Here is a 24000-nt window from a genome sequence, read left to right as displayed (position 1 = left end):
AATAAGGCAAATGAGCAATATTTTCCACAATTTCCTCTCTGCATCCAAATGTACAAATTATACATATAAGCCCAGTATTTACTGTACACTTTCTCTATATTCAAAAGCGCACTCCACCAGATTGATGTGGTGACGTTCAGTTGGGATTTGTACAAGAAGATGTCCCAAACACAAAGGGGAAATGTTAAAACCTTAAACAAAAAAATAAAGGTGGTAAGAAGGCTAAAGCCAAAATACTTTACTACTCAGGCATTTCCTGTTATTTAATTTGGATCACTTCTTTCTACTGTGCAACTCTGCAAATGAACCAACATGCTGTGATGTAACACAATTGGAGACGTGGTTATGTAACAGAACTGGATGGCGTTTGCTCTGTCATGATTACCAACAAACATACAAACACGCACACAGACACACACAGCTGGTTTTAAGGGCATCGTGCTCCACACGGTGCCAGTATTGGGTTACTCCTTCCATTACTAACCCGTGGTCTCTGGCTAGAATGATAGCGATGGAGCGAGGGCGGCATCCGTCCGTGTCAAGTTATCCGGCACAAGAGAGGGACTAAGCAAGCGGACCGGGCCGGCTGAACCCGATCCCTGAAATGGAGACCGGTGCTGCCGGTGCTGCCGGTTCTGCCGTTACGTATCCAGCAGAGTGAGCCGCTCTCAGGCGAGAATGACCTTGCTCACATAAAAGGTCATAGAGCAGCGAAGCAAAGAGGGGTTAGTACTGTGTTAATGCGCTGATTTACTGCATGTAAAAGAACGCTGGGATGGATGAAAGGAAATAACTGAGACTTACCTACACACATCATGCCAACACATTCACGATATAAGACATCCTTTTATTTCATGTCTCGGTTACAAAGCAGTTCATTCACAAAACATTTTTTAGTGGAGCGGTGAAGTACAATGACGCCTGTACAACATCATACAAGCACAGCCTTTTAAAAAAGGACCCGAGAGGGATGACCTGCAACACCTCTTTGTCATTGGTCAATCCCACGCCAGAGGGGGAGCACCACGGGTTTGACCACAAAGCTGTGCAGCTCCTGCAGCCACTACATATTACATCTATTGGAAATCATGGCCAAAGAAACGAAAGAAACCTGAACCCACAAAATGTAATGACACAATGCCAGCTCTGAGCTTAAAAAACACGACAAATAAATCAGAGAAAGCTAAATCGGTGAGTAAAAAAACAGATTTTCATTACTATTAACAATTGAATAGAAGTCTCAACATACTTTATTTACATTTGGTTTGTACCAGCTCACTTTGATATAAAAATATAAGTGGGACGTTGAGTGTTGAGCTGTGGATCGTCAGCACCACAAATAAAAAAAGTACACAGAGATATTTCATTTAGGTCTCAAGGTTTCTTCCTGAATAGAGAAGCTGCACACTGTACCTCGTGTTCTTTAGTCAGTTGAATTGTCCTTTTCAAATTAGTTTTGTAACTCAATAAACATTAAAGCTCTAATAGTTGTAACAGTCTCAATGTCTACTTCACATCGGTGATTGAACTTTTTAATTTGACTCAATATCTATTTGTTTGATATGTGTCATATTTTCATGGTACCTTGCAGCCTCTTCCATTTATATATTATCTTAGTGTTTGTCAAGAGGCTACAGTTAGTATTCCTGTGGGGGGGATATGTCCATAGCAGAATGTATATGGGTGTGGAAGCCCGTCTATGACCTACAGGTGACACAACACTGCCTTTGGACCGACCTGAGAGAGCAGCGGCCCAGCAGCTTCAGCTTGTCACAGAAGCGAGCCGAGATGGTGTTCTTCTTGCAAACTGGACCTGTGTGACAAGGAAAAGGTCACAAATGCAATTAGCTATTCAGAGCGATTATAGGAGGTAATTCACAATAACAAAAGAAAAATGCAATGTCACAGAAACCTCATCCCTGTGTTTATAGTGAGAGTACAAGGCCAGACAGACGGGACACATTGAGCCTTGCATACAAACCCGTGTTGGTCTTGCATTCCTGAACATTGCACTTCCTGAGTGTGTCTGGTTTGGAAATCTTCTCACAGAGGCTGTTTGGCATCACGGCCAAATCCGGCTCACTCACACAGCTGACATCACGATGCTGCTGACCCCCACCACAACTCACGGAGCACTGCAAATTCACACGCAAACACACTTAAGTTCCCTTAAGTCCGCTGGTGCCCGTCTAGTTGATTGTCATTGCGAATAACATTTAGAAATGCCCTCGATGCCTCAATGCACTCTGGCTCCTGTGTGACTGACCTCTTCCCAGTCCTCAGCCGTCCAGTGAGTGCAGGGCTTTAGTCTGCACGCCTCTGTGCTGTTGGGCCTCTGCTTCTCATTGCAGCGAAGGGGCTCGGGGCAGAACACCAGCTTCTCCCTGACACCTTCCCCACAGCTGCCAGAGCACTGAGTAAAAACACACGGGTTCAACGGAGCTGTCCGATTGGAACAGAAAGACATTCTTCCTGCATTTGGAACTCAAACTCAATCTGTGGATGTGGGTCAATTCTAAATATCCTAAATCCTCAACGTAGTAGAGGCTTCCTCTTTATTCAGAGCATAACAGATGTCCTAGGTGGGAGTAGTTACTAGAAAATGGGATGTTGGTAACAACCCAAGTAAGACATACATACAAAGAAACGTCATTTCACATTATTTCTGAACTTCTTTGTTTTGGTTTCTTTGTATGTATGTATTACAAGCATCTAGTGAACAATTCATGTCAATAGCTCCTTTGGTGATATATTTACTGAGAAAAATGCTGACGTGTTCAATACTTATTTCACCCGCTGTACACAATATATTTAATATTTGACGCGGACAATGCTCTTACTGGTCCCCAGGGTGATGTACTCCAGATCATACAGGGCTTGTGGGGGCAAGTCAAGGTGCTGACAGGTCTGCTGGACACGGCCTGGCAGTGAAATGGTCTGAGGGGGCGTTTACTCTGGGAATCAACGCATTGAACTTCACGGTACCTCTTGGCCACCACCCCACAGGAATCTGGACACTGCGGAGGAGTCAAACAGCTCAGAAATAAAGCTGGTGAGAACTGAACTGATGGATCCATTTCATTGTATGGAAAATGAACGGATGATATGGGTCAGGATTAGGGTTGTATTCGGTGTATTCGGTGGCTGGAGGAAGAGTGACGTTACTTACCTTGCTCCAGCTGCCACTGTGCCAGATGGCACAGGGCTGCAGGGGACACGTACGTGCAGGCTCGGGTCTCTTCACGCCGGCACAGTCCTCGTCCTTCCGGGAGCTGCACACCACTGTCCTCCATATCGCTCCAATCCCACATGTTGTCGAACACTGGGGAGGAAGGAGAGATTTGTTATTGGGTTTATGTGTGTGCTGATTTAGTGACAGGCACTAATAATGTACAGCTGTTATGTAAAGATAGAAAACCACAAACAAACATTCTTAAAGGGCTGTACCGTTTTACATGTTACCTATTGAAGTGCAGCTTTTATGGAGCTAAAGGTAGCATCATAAAACCAAAAAAAATAACGGACGCCCAATATCTCCGTAACAAAAAGCTATTCAAGCATATGAAATCCCTGCAAACAACTGAAGAACAAACTGTGTGTGAGAAGTGGACGTTGTCACCATGATGTCATTCATTGGTTAGTTGACTTTGGTTTTGAAGCCTTGAGATGGGCTATTGGTTGTTAATCAAACAAGAGGGTGCAGCTGTGACCTTCCGAAAAGCAGATTCTCAGGCAACCAGGAAGTTGCTATTTCCATCAATTGAAAACACTTCTCATCTCACAACTGGAGGTTGCTGGTTCTGCTCCGCTGTCATTTAATAGTGATCACATAACGAAACATGTCGGCAAGGAAAGATCTTTCAAAGTTATTGTTTGCCCTGACAACAGGCATGTGTTTATGTCATGTTATTGGACTACGTGCGAATGCAATGGTTCTTCATGGGGCAGGACAACGTGGTCATAAAATATCTTTACCCACCGTGCTCCAGTTTCCTACGACCCAGAATGCATCCATGCTGATTGGCTCTCTGGCCCTCAGGTTACTCTGGTCACTGGTGGAGCTGCTCATGGGACTTTCGGGTTGCCGGTTTTGATCTTTCGAGTGACTGCATTTGGAAGAAGGTTTTTTGGCACAAGGGGAAGGGTTGTTCTTACTGGGTGTCACCGCAGGCTTCTTCAGTTTAATGATCGTCCCAGTGGACTGGGGTGACGCCACACTGGTGAACAGGGTCCATGCCCTGGTGGAAGGAGGAGCTTGTGTTGGGCGGGTGCCAGCTTTCGGCGGGACGTAGCGGTACACTGGAGTGGTGATGGGAACCGGCAGGGGGGCTTTGGTTGTTTGCATGGTAGGTGGATTTGTTGGCAAAATGGGCGTGATGACTATTTGTGGTGTCGGCTCGGTTGATTTAAGAGGATTTTGGAGGGAGGTGTACGTGGTAACGTCTAGATCAATAATTCCCTGCTCCTCTGTAGTCCTCTCCTCAACAACATAATCATACCCAAGAGTATACATGGCCACATTCGGCGTGCTTCCATCCTCTCTCTCCTCACTCTCGTCCACCTTTTCCACTTGAGTTGCATTTCTGTCGTTTCCAGCTGAGTTGACTTTAGATGGAAGAACTCTCTCAGCCTCATTAACATCATTGAGCTCAAAATCATCCGCGCCTACCATTTCCGGGTTTGTAGGGGTTGAAAGGGACATGGCGGTCGTGGTGAAAGCTTCTTTGTTTTCGGTTTTCTTGCTGACAGTGAAAGGAGCGCTGGAGGCAGCCGTGGCAGCAGCTGTTGCCCCGACGCTTGTGGTGGGAGCCCGGGGAGCTCCGGGATTCGGGGTGGGATGGCTTTTTGGGGGGTAGATCCACCGGTATTTGGGAGCCGGCCCAGGTCGCCGACGAAGACTCGAGTTGGGGCAGCTCTGCAGGGCGCACAGTGATCTGGACCGAGGCTTGGACGAGAGGTCGCAGGTCTTCTGGGGGGCCAACGCACAGGTGACCGTGCGTGAGCGGACGCCGCCGCCACACGTGGTGGGGCACTGCGAAGGAGGAAGAAGACAGGGGGATGTGTTAACTCAGAAAAGGCGCTCTGTGAGGCCAAAGTGAGAAAGCCTACAGTTAAAAAAGTAGGAAATCAAATTGTAAATAATAAATAAGGAAAATGTACCTCCTCCCAATCACCCACAGCCCAGTCTTTTCCACAGGGTACATCCCTATTGCACGGCACCACCGGTTTGGGTTCAGGGAGATGCTTGCACTCGACCGGGTGAAGCACCCTTTCCTCCCCCGAGACCGTGCGGACACAGAGCACCGTGCGTTGGCGAACCCCTTGTGATCCACAGGTGACAGTACACTGCTGCCAGCCACCCACCCACCACCTGGGCAGAGAGGGGGAGAAGGGATTGGATGCCATTCAGAATTCTTAACGGGATCGAAAAATCGTAAAAAAACAAATGTTAATGAATTAATTTGAAATACCCTGTTCGAAGAAAACAGGATGTTCTAGTAAACCCTAACAAAGTTCTAAACAATTGTATGTCGTCAAAACTCAAACAAATGAGGAAAAACCTCTGATCGGCCGATTGATATAAACATCTATGGAGCCAAATCCAGGTCAAAAGTTTTGTTCATTCGAAAAAAAAATGTGAACCTGAAAGTTTAAGTTTTGTTGTTGAACATTGAAAAATACAACACTGTATTCAAAATAAAAATAAGTGGACGAAAAATATTTTCGGGTTGAATATAGTTTTGACTGGTTGTAGATTTTATATTTTCAGGTTCAAAACTTTTTTTTCCTCACATTCACACTTTTGTGTCTCTCCGCCATTATACCGGCAATCATTGAAGAAATATTGAAAGAGATACTGTACCACAATACGCACTATGAGTTTTCAAGTCAGTATCAGAAAAAATTGTTGAAGAGCGTTTAAGAGCAAGCACCTTGCAGGACAATCCATATTCTTGCATTTTCGGTGTCGGTCTTCTGGACGTCGAGCCGGGTCACACAGAGACTCGTCCACTACCCCCACGTCCACCTCGAAACACCGCACGGGCTGCTGTTGCCCACCTGAAATGGCCAGGACAGAAAAGCAGACAAGAAAGCAGAGAATTCAGTGCAAACAATGTCCTTGAAGTCCTCCAACTACCACAAAGATCAGGACTGAGGTCATTTCACCGACCTAAGCCGCAAGTGGTGCTGCAGTCTGTCCAAGCCCCGTGCCTCCACCTGTAAAGGGGTTCTAGAAGCTCGTTTCCGGTCTCCCTGGTCTTCTTGACGGTGTACTCGTACGTGATACCTGGGTTCTTCTCCTGAAAGAGCAACTGGCCAGCCACATGAATTTGTTATATCGAGGATCGTTCCGTCCTTGAATGTTTAACTTAGTTTATTTTAGTTTAAATACACACAGTATTGAACAGTGACTTAAAGTGAGTCTTAAAAATCACCCTGCACGGCGTTCAACCACATGGAAACATGGCCTACCTGCAGCATGATGGGCCGGTTGGTGGGTCCTGGAGCGGTGAGGTTCTCCATGTTCCCGCTGCGCTCGTAGTAGAACGTGGTGCCCGCGGCCTCGTACTCCCCGTTCCACTGGATGATGAAGTTGCCGTTGAGGAAGTACTCCTCCGATGTCACGTTTCTCAGAACCAGGAAGTTGCCCGCCTCCGCCACTTCCTTCACCAAGATGTCCCGCGCCCCCTCGGGTATCACACCCACGTCCACGTACCCTGGGAGAGTGGAGTCGGGAGTCAGAGGCACGGCGAGGTAATGGATGGCCCACCATGGCTGCTGCTCCTATATCCAGACTACCAGACAGTTTGATCTTTAATTGAGTGGGGGCTTGAATGTTAGGGTGGGTGGCATGAGTGTGCGTGTTCAGCGTGGGGGGGCACTGCCCTGTCTGTTTTTTATTGTGTGTGGATGGGGGAAGGACGAAAGCAACTATGAGTCGGTCTCTGGAGTTTAATGATGTTTGTGGGATGGTGTGTGTGTTTCTGTGTTTGTGCAAGGGGGGGAGGTGGGGGGGGCATTTCAAGTCCTGCACATCTGGGCCGGTTATCTGGCACAGACAGAGAGAAGGAGAAGATGAAAGATGAGAGGAAGAGGAGGAAAGATGTTGTTGTACGGCTTCTCTAATAATGTGTCTTTGCCGTGTGCAGTTTGTGTACTTATACTTTAGTAGTTATACTTTCCCCAAGCCAAGTAAGCTCAGACTTGTAAGTCTGCAGGAGAGCGTGCACATGTGCACACACACACCATGTGGAGGAGAGGGCTGCCATGACAACTAAAAGATCAACACAATTGCTTAATGACCTGTCCTGAAATGACAGAATTCAAAATATCCGCTTCTCCTCACTAACAAGTTGTCTGTTTTGAGTCTTGAGGATTGGCTCAAATTCTTTTGTCTCAATGATTCAACCGGGTTCAGCTGCTCAAGGACTACTTCTTAGAACTTACCGAACCTCTCCCCCCCGTCAAACGTCTTGTAAACCGTCTCGCAGCTCTTGCCGTCGCCCAGGCAGACGCCGCAGCGGTCCTCCACTGCGTTGGAATCGATGCCGTAGTCGCAGCCCACCGGCTGCGGACACAACGCGCCAGCAGACGCATAGGACACACACACACACACACACACACAACGCCGCTGCCTCGTGATCACTCCGCGGCAGCTCGTCTCATATCCGACCCCCCCCCCCCCATCTCTTACCCAGCTACACTACCTTGCACACTCCGTTGACGCAGATGTTCCTGGACATGTTGTTCATGAAGCACGGCGTCCCGTCCGTCACAGCGTCGAGCATCCTCTCCGAAAACAGCTCCATGACCGGCCGACAGTGCAGCTCGCATGGGTTTGCTGAAGGGCGAGGAGAACCGGGCTATTAATCTGCCCTGTGAGTCCAGTCTACACTTTATGGATGCCATTTTTGCCCAAAACCTAAAAATGTTTCTTTGGCTTAATGACACAAAGCACAAGAAACAGAGTGTGTGCAAACGTGTTGCACTAAACTGCCACGTGGCGCCGCTGAGGTGGAGCAGGCCGAGCTCATCACAAAGGTGATTTATAGAATAAATGTCGCCCCTTGCTGGGTGACCCGCACAATCGCATGTCTGAGGCTGTGTTCACTCACACGGGTTATTCACAGGAGTCCACTGGTAGAGCTCGTTGTGGTAGGGCACCGTGTCAAACTCGCTGCACAGCATCTCTCGGAAGGTCGGCGTATTCTTCTGGCAGGGTTTGGTTTTGCAGGTCCGGTACCGCTTCCTCTCCCCCGTGCAGTACTTGCCCCCGAACTCTGGTCTGCGGGTCACACAGGGGCAGCGCTTTTGAATGAGTTTGTGGTGAACATGCCAGTGATGGAAATGAGTTTGATCTAGAGTCAGCTCTCTTACTTAGGGTTGTTACACTCCCGCTCTGCTGACTGAACCCCTGTTCCACAGGTCCTGGAGCAGTGAGACCAGGTGCTCCACAGGCCCCAGCCCCCATTCACCGTCTCTGGGAGTTTACCCACAATCACGCATTCTCCCGAGATACACCACTGTAGCAAGAGAAGAGAACCACACACACTAATATGGATCTATTCAACTGGCAGTCTTATCTGTAGAGGTAACCAAGCATCCCCTGGGCCAAGGAAATACACAAAGTAACCCTGGCACCACCTTCTCCGGTCCGCAGCGGGTGCCGTCTATGGGAGAGTCCAGTTTGGAGCGACAGGTGCCGTTCACTGAGCACCAGAGAATCTGGCACATGTTCTGAGAGAGAAAAGACACATAGTCCGCGGCGCAATGAGAAAAGGGGACTGCTTCTTTTGGGGGATTGCGCCGATGTGCACGGCACTCACGTCGACTTCGCTGCAGAAGGTGGCGTTGGGGCCGTACTGGAGCTGGCACTGGTGCTCCGTGGTGTAGCGTACGCCGAGGCGGGCCAAAGGGGTGTTTAGGTCCCTTTTGGAGGGGCGGTCATCCAGACAGAAACCCCAGCCGCGACTAGCACAGAGAAATGAAGGTGTGATATTGAATGAGTGACATTTAGAAAGACAGATTAAGAGGAGATACAGGGGCACAAGTTTTGAGGTACTTTCAACGGCAAAATGTTTTTAAATGATTATATAGTGACATGCCATGTCAGGGAATATTCTTATCATTTGCTTTCATGCCTTACAGCAGTCTCCTTGCCCAGTATTACATTTAATAAGGTCACTCTGCCAAATGACTTGTTCCAATAGCAGAACGTGCTGATTTTTACAGTTTGGTGGAACAGAGGGAATTCCGACCTTTGATTGAAACCCGAGTGAATGCTGTCGGAATCTTTAACAACTGGTGGCTTCAGAGTAGAAGTGCGAAACGAAGCCTTACTCAAGGAAACGCGTGATGTATTCTTTGGAGCAGGAGGACCAGGTGAGCGGCGAGCTGTCGTACATCAGCTGTCTGGACATGATGAACGGGTGCCTCCCCTGCGGTTCGCAGTCATTCCCATGACCGTCGTGATGGATTCCCAAGCTGCGCACCAATATCAAGCAACACGACCATTACTTTACACACTTGAAGGGACTCGTGTTAGAGGACCCTCAGTCGTTTCATATTTGCTTATCAGACACTAATGCTGGGAGATTTACTAAAACAAGTGTTTCATTCCTCCATTGTAACTATTTACGGGAGGGAGACGCTTTCTTTGTCACATGGCTCAAGTTTTATAATTTTTCTTTAGGGTGTTTTACTACTAGTCCACATACGGACACACCTGTGGCCCATTTCATGGGCGATGGTGAAGGCTACCGGCAGTCCCGAGTCCTCGTTGATGTTGCAGCTGCGGTGCGGTTGACACATACCAGACAGATGGGACAGACCAAGGGTCTCACAGGGCTGGTTCATCCCAGCACAGATGTCTTTCCTGTGGAGGAAAGAACATGCTCTCTACCGGTTGACCATTTCCACCACGAGACGGCTACCGAGCACCAGGATATAACGTCTCATTCATCGACAGATGAAGCTGACCCAAGACCACGTGCCACGTGCCACGTGTCACTTGCCTCGTGACCAACACAGCGACGTCATGGTGAGCCGGGTGCGTGTCACTCTGGGGATTTAGGTTCTTCTGCCAAGCACAGAAGCTGGTCAACGTGGTGTCCGCATGGTGAACGATCTTTAACCCTTTCTGCAACAGACAGCAGAATTTAAAATGTCATTCTTCACATCTTAGGCATTATTTAGATTTTTATTCGTTCATTTATAATAATATATCATTTGAAGACCCGGGTTCGATTCCCACAAAGGACACAAAAATGATGTGTTGAGATCGCCAAATTGCTCTCAGTGATTCACAACAGTGTTGTGTTGAGATAGCCCAATGCTGTCAGTGATCGGTTAGTTTGTTTTCAGTCTTTCAAGGAGAATATAGAAGGCAATGTGTCACTGCCTGGCCTTGCCTTCCTCTCTCTCCCTGTATGTGTGTGTGTGTGTGTTCCCTGCATCAGGCACCATGTTGTCTCTGTCCACTGCAAAGCTTTACATGTCTAATAGTATCAGATATAAATGATCCCTACATCCTGGAATCCTATCCTGGAAATATAGAATTTAGTCAATGTTTGCCTCATCAGAACTCATGCAAACTAAACCACAAATAAAAGGATTCTCCTGCTTCACCTCCCCCCCCCCTCCCCCATGGGACTGCTTCATGGAGGTGGGTGTGCTTTTGCTGCTGGATCCTTAACATGGTCAAAGAAACAAATCCGGACTCCAACTTCTTGGGCAAAGGGTCACCTCTTCTCCCTGCAGTAGAATGAGGCGAACCAGCATGACGTGGATGGCGTTCCCGATACTGGCGTCATGAAAGATCCCGGCCACCTGTCGGCACCGAAATCATGGACCAAGTATTAAAGAACAACGGCAGGGGATATAAACAGCTGAACATCATTGTTGTGCCACGTCTCTCTAATGAATTGAAATGTTATCCTAGCTCCTCACCATGTTCATGATGGTAAAGATGTAGGACTCCACGTTATCGCTGCCGTGGTATTCTATGAGCTTGGCGTCGGCCACCACCATGGTCTCCACCCAGCGCTCTCTGCTGACCGAGCGCCACCTGCGGGGCTGAGCCCGGTCCCCCCCCCTCTGCTGCTCCCTCTCCCACTCCTCCCTTTCCTTCTCCACCTGGACAGCATCGCCTGAAGCATCTAGAGACAACGTGAGACATCGCTTGCCATGATTGTCGTCTCACACCGGCGGAGGCTGCTCCACCTGCTGTACCACACACATTCAGACACACACCTTGAACTCCACAGGAGCTGTGCGTCTCTTCGGGCTCAGCGCTGCGTTTGTTTCTCTGACGTCCCGTTGGAACACTTGAATAGACAATATGGGGCTCTGGAGTCCCCGCGGGATCATCAAGGGATCTCTGGACAGGTTCGATGAAGAAGCGTCCCTCTGGCAGCGAGAAGAAGCCTCTCTAGAGAAAAAAGAAACGAACATGCATTAAAATTACAATTGGTTGGATCGATCTCGTCCTGTGCACTGAATAATCAGAAAGGGCAATTATGTTTCCTTGGTTTTTATTATGGACATGAGGTCTACTCAGTCAAAGCTAAAGATTGTTTTGTTAACAATTCAAAATCTTTTAATCATTTAATCCCAGAATCAGACCAAATGCAGCTTTAAGCAGCCTTATGTTGTGTTAAAGCATGTTCTAAAATTGAATATGTCCCATACTACAAAGGGTGAGAAGAAGGACTATACTGAAAAAAGGTCATTCCCGAATCCCTGATATCAACATGATCCACCTCAACATATCTGAATACCTGCTTTTTCCTTCCCTGAGGCACATTCTCTGTCTACGTGTTCTGCAGCAGCAACACAAAGAGGCTTTCCTAAGTATTCTGCGCGTGTTCTTACTGGTGCACACTGTTCACTCGCCAACCGGCAGAACGCACACATGGACAAGTACTTGTGTGGGGCGTCCTCACATACAGGCGCACACACACACACACAAACACAAAAACACACGGATGCACACGAACACACAAAAAAAAACTCCTGGTCTCAATAAGCCAAGCTCATTGTTTGTAAGTTCTCATCATTTAACTAATTGTGTGTGTGTGTGTGTGTGTGTGTGTGTGTGTGTGTGTGTGTGTGAGTGTTTGTGTGTGTGTGTGTGTGAGTGTTTGTGTAAGACCAAACAAGCCCCAACTGTTCCCGTAGGAACCCCTCCCTCTCCCCTTAAACAAATTGGCAAAAGATGAAATGACAGAAAGAGAGAGAGAGAGAGAGAGAGAGAGAGAGATGCATTCTCATTTTGACAGCCAAACAGATGGAATAAGCATTTGGAATATTTTCACGTGCATAAACATATGTATCTGGAATCTTTTTTTAAAGCACAACCAAGTGTTTTAAGAACAGGAGTAGCTTAAGTTGATGGCACCTGGTTGTTGGATCTCTTCTCTGGTTTGTGGAGTCAAAGGGGAAGAATCCGGTCCCACGGTTGAGTTTCCCTGGGGTCGCCCCGCTGTTTACTGCTGGAACTCACTTGTTCGGCTTTCTGGGTCATCCCCACACGTTTCTTGTGTTTCGGCTGCATTCACTCAGGGCTGCAGAGCTCTGGCTCGGTATAATGTTTCTCTAGTCAGGGAGTTCAGAGTTCTTTGGAAAAAGCCCAATTCCAATCTGCCCCCTAAACCCTGAACCCTCGGGGACTTACTCACATCACCTGGTAAGATGTTGAGTGCGACAGTCTATGAGGACTTTAAATTGTAGAAATATAAGAGGGACAGTACTTTACTTCACCAGGACAACCTTAAATAATGTGACTTACAATTGAGGATATTCATTTAATACTCTTTAATCTCTGAGTCTTTCAGTCTGATTTTGAAAAATGTTTTACGTTTTTTTGTCAAAATTGCTTCAATGACTAAATTTCTTTAAGAACTATTGTCTAATTTCAGGTCTTTTTTTTCTCCATCGTTAATCCCTAATGTTTTAAATCTATACATTTTATTATGTTATGACCATGCTTTCCACATTGCTATAGTTTGTGGGTCATCTCCTTGGGATTCATAAGGGCTAAAATGCCTCAAACACTCAACCATTTGACAAGGGGACAGATCTAAACCCTCACAGAACAATCGGTCTGAGTGCGTAAAGGTGCACATGGGATTGGGCGTTAAACCAAACCTCGTAAAAAGAATGTGTCCACAAACTGGAGCAGAACCTGGATATCACCAAGCTGTTATCGGTGGTGTAGTGAATATAGCCTAGACCAGAGACCACACCGTATTAAGACCAGAGCAAGACCTTTGAGGGGTTTAAACAAAGTCTTGACCAAGACCTGACAGTATTAATAGAAGACAGAGACTTTATGATTTCAGAGCATGTCCATGCTGATGACGAGATCAGGCAGAGACCTTCAGGTCTTGAGGTCGGATATTTCATCCAAAACTCCCCAAAGTCCTCTTAATTCAATATATATATATATATATATATATATATATATATATATATATATATATATATATATATATATATATATATATATAGAGGTCCAACCTCTGATTAAATGAAGCAATGATTTCTACTGACTCTTGGCCTTCAGCCAGGGGTCTCTGAGTTGACGTTGACTCATACTCAAAGCATGGAGAGCGATGTGTCTGCTGGGAAAGCTTCCCACCGGCCCTGTGCAGAAATCTGGATTTCACCGTGGCTCAGTGTCTCATCTGCACGGTTTTCTTTGCCAGGGTCGTCATGATTTAACAGGCGATACAATTTGTGATAGAAGGGCAGTTTTATGTCATCAAGCTGCATCCTATGTGTTGAACTTCCAAGTGAGTCCAGGCAGAGAGAAGCAGGTTGTAGGGTTCAGGTCGACCAAGAAGGAATGCTACGGAGAGGCCCGTCCAAACACTCCGCTGCTCTGCTTGAGCTGTATGATCTGCATACCAAAGGCAGCGTGGCTCTCTCGCACAGTGTGATTAGGGTGTCAGTTGTGCTCCCTAAATCACGGAGGACACATCCTTTGTGACGTCTGTGCTCAAAGGATACCTACTAAGACTTGCGTTTGAGCAAAAATAGGGGATTGATATTCTGCATCTTTTTCGTGGCACTTGGATTTACGTTGGTCACCTCTCCTCCCTCTGCTGCCCCCCCCCCCCCCTCCCCCTCCACTTCCTCTGACCTAGAGGAAGCGTGTGTTTGGGTGCGAGGTGCCAGAACCAGGGGAGGTAAGCATGACACGGGTCTGTGTTCTATATGCATGGGCCATGTGGAACTGCTTTACCTCGGTTTCCTGCTTCTGTGGGGTTTTGTGGTGCGTGCCAATTGAATCTGGAATAAAAGTCCCTGTTGTTCCGCTGCAAGGGGAGGTGGGGGCGGACGGTCCTCGTCATTCCAAAGTGATCAACGCAAACGAATATTCTTACATAACCGGTTCTTGCTTGTCTAATGATTTGAGGTCAGAATGCATTTTTTTTTTCTTACACAGTGCGAGGAAAAATGCAGACATAATGGGTCTGAACTTGCATGATCTTTCTTTGTGATCTTTCTGTGCTGTGCCTAGGGGATTACCAGAGACTCCCCTGGGAGAGCTTTGGCTTGGCTTGATGCGAAAGGTCTACCCCAGGGAAACAGGGGAGGAAAAAAGGGACAGCAACACCCTTCCAACTACTGCTGTCCTCACTGTTTCACAAGGAGAGCGAAGAGCAAAGGGCTAAAATGTCATAGTAATCTGCAAAGGGAATATTCCTTACTGCAGCGCAGCTCTTTGTTCAAGCAAGTCTGACCTCATTTTCCCAACCAGAAGTGGAAGTTTTACCGGCGCTAATGAAGTGGTGGGAACTGACCACCATGTGGCTTTTTATGGCCTTCATCTTCAGTCTTCATCCTGCCACTGGGGTTGTTTTCATTATAAGCAATGCAGGTTCCAGCTTCTCAGAGGAGGTTTTGGACTGTCGGCCCCAATGTAGATGAGTAACATGTCGCGCTGATAACGATCAAAAGAGAAACTAAGGAGCACATTAGTTGGTTATGCAAATAATAACACCGGTTTCCCCAATCATGAACTCCCTAATTAAAGAATGTGTGGTAAACGACTTTGTCATGTTTTGTTCACTGCTTTCTGTTATTTTTTGAGCCTTTATTAACTCGCCTCTGCTTTCAAAGAGGTCCATCTCTATCTGTCTCTGGGGAGGGAACAGCCTCCGCTGCAGCTGGGAGGGCTTTCCCTCCCACACCTCTCTGGCTGAGCTGTGCCGTTTAGTGGTCTCTCTTTGAGGTTTTAGCTGTTGTAAACACATCTTCCAGAACTGAAAAACTTTGCGGTTCCCCTGGTAGGTCGGACGAAAAGGGACACACTGGACTTTTCGGGATAAATAAGAAGATTCATCCTCTGGGTGCGCTAGCTTGTAGATAATTGGAATTCAGAGGGACACGTTTTGAAATGAATGCACTTTTAAGCTTTGGCAGGAGGAGTGCAGCGCAACCCACACAAACATAACAGCAGCGGGAGGCAAGACCCTGCAAGGAGAGGCATTCCTAGTGTGACACATTGAAACACAAAACCCGAAGCCTTGAGGACTAAAACATGGATATATTGCAGAGTTCCCCCTTGTCTGAATTTTTTAAATGGATGAGTAATTATGTCAAAAAGCTCTTATTTTGGTAAAAATACAGGTTCAAAACTGCAAAAGATTCTCTGCAATTGGTAACTGGTAATTGGTCTGCATTTCTGCATAAATGTTCATGTGGCGCTTCTCGAGATAACAACTCCTCACATGTTGAGCTGCTCATTTGTCTTTCTGCTCTTTGCAGACTGTTTTTATTAGGAACATTTCAGCTGCATTTACAGATAAAAGGTTTCTCTGAATATAAACTCATGGTATGGCTCTATTTCCTCTTTCTCCATCTGTCAGACTTTACTGTTCCAGACTTTGGAAAAAGAAAGTGACCGAAGCCCAGTCTGAGTGTAGAACAAAGTAATGGTGGCTCCTAAATGGTGGAATCAGCTCTCTGATGAAATCAGGACCACAGAGAGCCTTCACATCTTCCGCCGCAAACTAAAGACACACCTCTTCAGACTATACCTTGACTAAAAACACTAACAAGATGTCTTAATAAGACTAACTTAAATTGTACTTATAAAGGCTCTTATCTATATTTGTAAATCAGCTTATTTGATGAAATCGCACTCATTGTAAGTCGCTTTGGATAAAAGCGTCAGCTTAAAGACATTTAATGCAATGTAATGCCACACGTACAAGGGAGGGGAGGGGGGGGCTGCAGAGAGAGCCTCTGCAGATAACAAGCAGTGAGGGAAGAGGGAAAACCCCTGAGAGACAAAGACAGACGGGGTCTCTGAAGTTGGCCGAGCGGCGGTAGCAGCCGGTGACTGCCTCGCGCACCGCATCCTCTTTTAGGACACAAGGGTCCTAAATGATCCATGCAATGCACAGGAGACGATGCGAATTCCTTACCAGACCTTCGCAGGTGCTGATGGCGGCGGTCCCTCGCACGCCAGGGGCCTCCACCGTGCCGAGGAGGTGACAGGTGCTCCCTGCGGACCGCCGACGCTCGGTTCCGCCGGCGCCGCCGTTCCTCCTCTCCAGAACATAGTTGCTTGAAAGCAGCCCAACGTTGGCGGTCAGGTTGAACATCAACGAGTAACCCCCGTGGTTAACCTTGTAGTAGACCCGTCCATCTGAATCGAGAGGTCGAAGGTCACGCCTGGTTCGCCCCCCTTCAAAGTGGTGAGCCACGGAATGGGAGAAGAACTCGCCATCAGCGGTGGTTTTCACCGGGTGGACGATGGACACTTCTGACTGGGACAGCCGACCTGCAGAGTGAAACCCAACAGAAGGGTCCTAGAAGGTTTTGCACAGGCTCGTGCACCTTTAGCGGATGCATGAATTACCATGCACTTAAAGACATTTAATTCACGCATGCGTGGACCACGCAGCTCCCCGTTAGAGGCGCACCACACTGACCTTGTTCCGTAAAGAGGGGGAAGACTCCTCCGTGGCCGGATGCCCACGTGAAAACAAACTGCAGCAGAAAGAAGACCGGGCGCTCGCGCGAACATTGCATATTTCACGGAACCGGTCTCAAACCGCTGCAGAAGGAGGCACGTGCATCCGGGTTCCCGGTGGCGTTAGATGCGACCACTCCGATCGTGCGCTGCACCGTGTCATGACATGACATGAACGCGCTCCGACGAGGCACTGGGAGCACGAGTGAGCGTGGTTGAGCAGAGGGAGGGAAACTCTGTGGAGGGGAGAAAGGGAGGGAGGAGGAGGGATTTCTGGGCTGCAGCGTTAGACTTTATTTCTTTTCGGGAGGAGCGGGTGTCGTCGACTTGTGTCCCGACTTGCACCAAAAACTTCGCCCGTGGCGCGTCATCAGCGCGAGACAATTAAGTGCCCCTTTGAAAAAAAAGTGCTTGAGAAAGTCACGTGGAACTGTTTATTAAGGAAACGACTCGATAGTTATAATAATAATAACAATACCGTACAATTACAATATTATATATATATAGTCCACCAATTCGAGTTGATCCAGTATTTATATGGTCTTATTCCCTACCTCCTCGTGGCAGCTGTTCAGCCATCATAAGATGAGATACCTCTAAACTAATCTGCTGTAAAAATGCATATTGGGTAATGAGGCCTGTACAATTGATGTCCTACAGGTGCTTCTGCAAAGGTCTGGTGAAATGAGCAAAACCCCAAATTAAATAATTAGCTTTAGGGTTCTTTTTTGCATACGTGGGAAAATATATTTACATTCAATGTACAAGCTATTCTAAGCTAATTCAAACAACAGACCAAATTTGTGCAAATCCATGCCTTCTTTATTTTTATTTGAGGCGAAGGGAAAATAATATGTCATGTCTCCATGCAAAGGCAAAATGTAACGCATGGGTTGTAATGCAATGAAAGTCGCTTTGGATAAAAGCGTCAACTACATCACATGACATGTTGGATAATAATTTCCATAGGTTTTTTTATGCCTTTTTTGCAAGTGTTTGAGTTTGATTTCAGTCTGCAGCAATGTGATGCATGCTGAACTGGAGCCTGGACACAGGGGCACTGTGGGTGCACTGTGGGAAAACAGTGCTCTGCAGGGCATTATTCATTATTACCAGAGAACATCAAAAGACCCAGTGAGCCAAGTCACATGTGGCTCGGAGGAGGGGGGGGAAAGGCCTGTTCTGTAAATACTGCAGTGGTTCAGTTTGACACCTGTGGAACAGAAGGCTGCTGGGACATCACACCTTCCCTCTTTAGTGTCCTTCTCAACAAGAGACACAGTGAGTGATCAGTGAACTCATCGAACTCAATGGCATTGGAGATTTTTAGTTTTTAGTTGTTGAAAGACAAGATCACAGCTATTTTAGAACCATCAATCTCTGCCTTATAGTGCTAACACACTCTGACAATAAAGGGCAAACAGTGTGCTGTTGGCTGGTGTTTTACTACATCTGGAATGTCTACCTGTAATTAAGCATTGTGCCTTCACATTTGGTGAAGACACAATGCTATTTAATATGAAACATATTCATTTAACTAAGATACAAAGTGCATCATCATACTCTGATAATGGGACAGTTTTTTTTGCAAAATAAATGGATAGTTGCCAAATATTCAAGGGTTCACCGTCTTATCAGTTCCCTGACTGGCCTCCCTGAAGTTCACTGTTACAGTGATGTGCAACAGACTGTGAAATGTGTGAACCTGGAACATGATCAGGACGTTTTGTCAGTCTTGGGTGGGAGAGAGAGAGAAAGAGAGAGAGAGAGAGAGGGGGGGGGGGGGGGGACAGATAGAGATCGTGACCTCAGAGTTTCACCATATTGTACCATGATATTTGTGACGTTTCATTGCATTTCATTACTCTGCATATATAGCAGCCGAGTAATGGTTCGCTGCTGATAGGACAAGAGAAAACAAAGATCCCTATATCCCTAATATGTACTTGTATATCTGCATATGCAGATATTTTGGTTTCATTAAAAAATGCCACGGTCGGGAATGAACCAACTGGCTCACATATTGAATATTTTATAAGTCTAAATAAGTTTTTCCCCCAACCCGAAGGGCTCAATCACGTCCGCGCACTCCCCGCTGTGTCCGCGGGGGACGCTGTTCCATGAACTTTGATCCAGTCTTGGGAGGGCGTGTTTAAGTCGAAGTCCTCAGTTGTACTCCTCGCGGAGGAAGGACATGGACTTGAGTCCGACAGGTACGTTGAGCTCGTGTGGCTAAAACTAAATCATATCATCTTGTGTCATGGAGCAGCGCTGCCACGGGTCGATTACTATTTGTTTTTGCCGGCGGGAACGCGCGTGACACGGTGTAGCGTCGCTAGTGTGTTTTTGTGTACCATGACCGGTGGACTCCTGGGGTGTCAGCGTTTTTAAGTAGTCCGCTCAGCTCCTCGCTGTGGTGGGGGTCGACTTCCACGTGTTGCTGTTCGTAGTATTTAAGTGACGTTTGTGCAAATCCAAATTTGAAATGGACTAAAGCCTCTTCCTCCTCCTCCTCCTCATGCAGAGCTGCTGTGCTCCTGAGCCCCCTGCTGACCCCCCCCCCCCCCTGAGGCCTCTGCAGGGAACACGCCAGCTGGAGATGGAGGACTTCTGGTCGCTGGCCTTCTGGGCCCTGGAGATTTGGCTCTACCTCATCGTGGGCCTCATCATGGTCCCGGCCATGTTTGGCTTCTCTCTGGGCATCTCCGAGACCTACATGACCATCCTAGTGAAAACCTTAGAGGTACTTCTGGGCGCGTTGTTTGTGTCCCCCCTCACAGGGGTGAAATGCTTCCACATCAGACGTGTGCCTTCTTTTGTGTTGTCCGTCGTCCACAGTGGGCCACTCTGAAGATACAGAAAGTACACGCACAGGAGCTGACACTCAAAGCCTCCGGGTCGAATGGTGAGTAGAAGTCTGGCTAAGAGCTGCATGTGGTTGAGGCTACTTGTGCTGTCTTTTATTGTGAAATGGAGGGTGACGGCGTGTCATCAAGTCCGGAAGCGTGTTGCAATTGTAGTCCAGAGATTTAAAAATAGTTATTTGTTTCTGCCCACAGATTTATTTCCTGAGTATTGATAACTCTGCAAATACAGTTATGTTATTTGTTTATAGTTATGATAACCGTAATTTAAATGGCACCTTTCATGACATGAAATATAGCTTTAAATGGGATAAAAGCTGTGTCCAGGAACTATATATATATATATATATACCACACAATACAATAAATGAATAAACAAATATGTATGAAGTAGATATCATTATTATTATTATTATTATTATTACCACAGTTATTTGTTGGGTACCCCCCCCCCCCCCCCCTGACAGAGCATACTCTAAGTCCACAGGAAGCCCCTGTTACCTTTTTCCTAAATGCACACGACAACGAGAGCGAGTGGAAGCGCTTCCTTAACAGGGAGAAGGCTGATTATTGAATGCCGAGTTGGACTTTGCCTGCTGGGTTATCAGATAATACGGTGTTAACTGTTCTGGGCTCAGTTTACGGCGCTATCTCATCAGCAATCTGGGTCCGCCTTATCGTGCCAAGTGATACGTCTTGTACTGATTCATGTGAAGAGGAGGGGCTGGGGCGCGATGTCATGCTTTGCTTTACAGCCATCGTTTATTTTAGCTTTGTGTTTTGACAGAATTCTTGAACACGTACAGAAAGTCGTCAACTTCAATCCCTTTTCTTCTCAGAACATCGACACAGTCTTTAAACATATCTTCAAGGCTTGTTCTTTGTTTGTCTGTGTGTGTCAGGTCTCATCCAGAGGGAAGATGGCTCCATGGAGGAAGAGTTGGAGGAACTGAGGCGCAGCCGCCCCAAACCCCCAGTGGGCGGGGACTTCACCCTCAGCGACTCCTTCTACTTCACCCGTAGAGGAGTTGAGAGCATCGTAGAGGATGAGGTACACTTTTTGCTGTGTGTCAACGGTAAATAGTGCCCCTCTTACGCTATTCTTTAAGCAGTCGGACGTTTCATTTTATTCTAAATCCAGGTGACGCAGCGGTTCAGCTCGGAGGAGCTGGTGCTGTGGAACCTGCTGACTCGCACCAACAACGACTTCCAGTTCATCAGCGTGCGGCTGACTCTGGTCTACAGCCTGGGCATCGTCATCCGATACTTCATCCTCGCGCCGCTCAGGTACACAGAGGCCCAACAGAGGCGGCCTCTGGCCAGAAAGCAGCCTCGCTGTTTGAATCAAAGCACGGCGGGTGGAGGTTTTCAGCCTTATCTTCTGGTAGACATGATGTTGAGGCACATTGAAAGATGCAAATCCTGGTAGTGGATACAATCATAACGATGTAAAAGTCCTTTTTTTTCTTCTTTTTCTTCTTCTTCAAAACTCAAACCAGTCATTGCTCAGATCATGATTTGGGTGTTTGATCATTTTTTCCCTACAGTTGGGGAATTAAAAATGAATATTAGTACTGTGTACAGGTACAAGCGGCAGTTGAATCACATCCCATGAATTTTAGATTTGGCTGCTAAAAAGTGAGCCTGTCCACAATATGAGACACCTCTGTTGTCTAAAAAAATCTATGGATTGATTGGAAATCTGTTGATAGTAGCTCAGGGAATCATACATCCAGTTGTTTGTACTGGAAGACAGCAATTTGACTGAATTCTGATTAAAATATACATGTCTTTAGAATATACTGCTGAATAGGTGCACAATAACGCATTGGTCTAAAACTAGGTAATATTAGCCTGGCAGACTCTTTTATTTTATTTCCATTTGATGCAAAATTGATAAATACATGTGGTCCACTTTTTCCAGGATAACTCTGGCCTGCATTGGTCTCACCTGGTTGGTCATTGGAACATCTGCAGTTGGATTTCTCCCAAACTGGAGGTGACCACACTCTCTAACCAAAGCAAAATAAGCAATTGTCCATATGTTTCTTCTTCTGAAGATTGCTGCCTCCTCATGCGTGTGCGTGTGCGTGTGTGTGTGTGTGTGTAGGATGAAGTTCTGGCTCAGCGAATGGGTCCACGTGATGTGCTACAGGATCTGCGCTCGAGGACTCTCTGCCACCATCCGCTACCATAACCGGTAAGCCAGCCTCCTCGCCGCCAAACAGTCGCACCGCGTACGCCGTCTGATGCCTGCCTGCCTCCACCCCCCCCTCCACAGAGAGAACAAACCCCAGAAGGGAGGCATCTGTGTCGCCAATCACACCAGCCCCATCGACATAGTGATCCTCTGCAACGACGGCTGCTACGCGATGGTTCAAGAACTCCTTTTTCCTTTAATCGTAGAACATTTCGTCATTGGTCCTTGGTTCAATGAGGTCATTATGAAAAATGTTATCGTCAGGTGGGGCAGGTGCACGGCGGTTTGATGGGTGTCCTCCAGAGGGCCATGGTGAGGTCGTGTCCTCACGTCTGGTTCGAGAGAGCAGAGATGAAAGATCGCCACCTAGTGACAAAAAGGTCTGTGTGTCTCTCCCCCCCCCCCCCCCTCTCAGGCTTGTCGTAGCACCTCTTTCTCTTTCCTCATTGCTGCTCTGGCACCGACACAGATTTGCATGTGAGAACAGAATGAGATTATCTACACACGAACGGATTTGTTTTGGAAAGCCGATGACTAAGCCGTGACTTGCAGTCTCACTCAGACGCTCCTCGCAGATGCTTGATGTTGCCATGGGAGCGGTATCCATGACCCTCCTATGTGTCGTTTGCAGGTTGAAGGATCATGTCAACGACAAGACGAAGCTCCCCATCTTAATATTTCCAGAGGGTAAGCGGTTGCCTCCGTTGCCTTCATTGAATTTGAATAAGTGTTGTGACTTGAGCATGGTGACAAACCGGCCGCGTCCCCTTTAATCCTCGACCTCTGCAGGGACCTGTGTCAACAACACCTCAGTCATGATGTTCAAAAAGGGAAGCTTTGAAATCGGCGCGACGATATACCCGGTGGCCATTAAGGTACCTTGGTCTTATTGGCATCCAGATGTTCTCTTTGGCCTTCTGGCTCGCGGGTTTCAAAGCACACTTCCTCTCTGCACATCTATCTTTAAATTAATGTTTGTTTATCTCAGTATGACCCAAAGTTCGGAGACGCTTTCTGGAACAGTTCCAAGTATAGCATGGTCAGTTACCTGCTGAGGATGATGACCAGCTGGGCCCTGGTGTGCAACGTCTGGTACCTACCGGCCATGCACCAACAGGTGTGTGTGACAGAAGAGATGCATCCCCCCCCCCACACACACACACACACACACACACACACAACCCAGCTCACTGTTTTTGTTGTATTCCAATATGGCAGGAGGGGGAAGATGCTGTCCAGTTTGCAAACAGGGTGAAGTCCGTCATTGCTCACCAGGGGGGGCTGGTGGATCTACAGTGGTAGGACACTTTTCTATTTCTAGATGTCCAGGTCTTGGCTTAAAGGGGCAGTTCATCCAAAGCACAAATGTGTCCTCTTACCTTAATGCTCTATACCCAGCTTAGTAGTTTTGTTGTGTAGTTTTGGAGGTGAATTGATAATCCACAGACATTGCTATGAGCAGTTTTATGTGTGGATTATGGAACTGTTCTGGCTCATGACTACTGGAACGAGACTTTGCTGTTGCCCTCGCAGGGATGGAGGCCTGAAGAGAGGGAAGGTGAAGGAGTCGTTCAAAGAGGAGCAGCAGAAGCAGTACAGCAGCATGGTGGTGGGAGACGACAGCTCCAGTGACTGAGACCGTCACAAAACCCCCATGTCGCTCCTCCTCGGGTTGTGTTCTTGTCAGCTGGGCCTGATGCCACCACGTGGACTTTAGAACACACTGTGAAACCTCAGGCGCAGCCAGACGAAGGGGGCAGGGGCAGCCAGTCACAGAAAAAAACACCGAAGTGCAATATGGGACGTCACTAGGAGGAGCCGGAGCTGATGTGACGACGGAAGCCTGTGATGGACGAGCTGCTCTGGAAAAGCTGTGACGGTCCACTTCACTCATGGGATGTGCATTTTTTTTTTTTTTTTTTTCAAGGTACTTTTTTGTTTACAAC

The 24000-nt window shown here is 47.2% G+C and overlaps 2 protein-coding genes across 3 annotated transcripts; one reads left to right on the top strand and one right to left on the bottom strand.

Annotated features, from left to right (window-relative positions):
• Positions 1-835: 835 nt before the first annotated feature.
• On the bottom strand, positions 836-17336 carry adamts12 (ADAM metallopeptidase with thrombospondin type 1 motif, 12). Of its 2 annotated transcripts, XM_037483366.2 has the most exons (24): positions 16950-17336; positions 16440-16798; positions 11254-11431; positions 10951-11159; positions 10747-10830; positions 10017-10141; positions 9728-9877; positions 9343-9486; positions 8829-8973; positions 8647-8739; positions 8380-8525; positions 8118-8287; positions 7710-7843; positions 7450-7570; positions 6475-6719; positions 6173-6314; positions 5934-6060; positions 5161-5371; positions 3980-5032; positions 3170-3322; positions 2841-3017; positions 2267-2413; positions 1982-2135; positions 836-1813 (listed from the first exon to the last, which is right to left on the bottom strand). In XM_037483366.2, exons 1-24 carry the CDS (start codon positions 17047-17049, stop codon positions 1698-1700), a joined length of 4683 nt encoding a protein of 1560 aa, XP_037339263.2. In that variant the 5' UTR covers positions 17050-17336; the 3' UTR covers positions 836-1697. The 2 variants fall into 2 exon arrangements, with proteins under 2 accessions (XP_037339263.2, XP_037339264.2); XM_037483367.2 differs by lacking the exon at positions 8647-8739.
• Positions 17337-19082: 1746 nt separating this feature from the next.
• On the top strand, positions 19083-23972 carry agpat9l (1-acylglycerol-3-phosphate O-acyltransferase 9, like). Its single transcript, XM_062562272.1, has 14 exons — positions 19083-19203; positions 19515-19733; positions 19829-19895; positions 20757-20905; positions 20996-21141; positions 21779-21853; positions 21965-22054; positions 22136-22229; positions 22319-22434; positions 22686-22741; positions 22844-22929; positions 23043-23171; positions 23273-23352; positions 23588-23972. Exons 2-14 carry the CDS (start codon positions 19590-19592, stop codon positions 23688-23690), a joined length of 1335 nt encoding a protein of 444 aa, XP_062418256.1. The 5' UTR covers positions 19083-19203; positions 19515-19589; the 3' UTR covers positions 23691-23972.
• Positions 23973-24000: the final 28 nt, after the last annotated feature.

The sequence above is a fragment of the Pungitius pungitius genome, chromosome 5 (assembly GCF_949316345.1).
Source record: "Pungitius pungitius chromosome 5, fPunPun2.1, whole genome shotgun sequence".
Classification (NCBI taxonomy): domain Eukaryota; kingdom Metazoa; phylum Chordata; class Actinopteri; order Perciformes; family Gasterosteidae; genus Pungitius; species Pungitius pungitius.
This window is presented reverse-complemented; position numbering and strand designations above follow the sequence as displayed.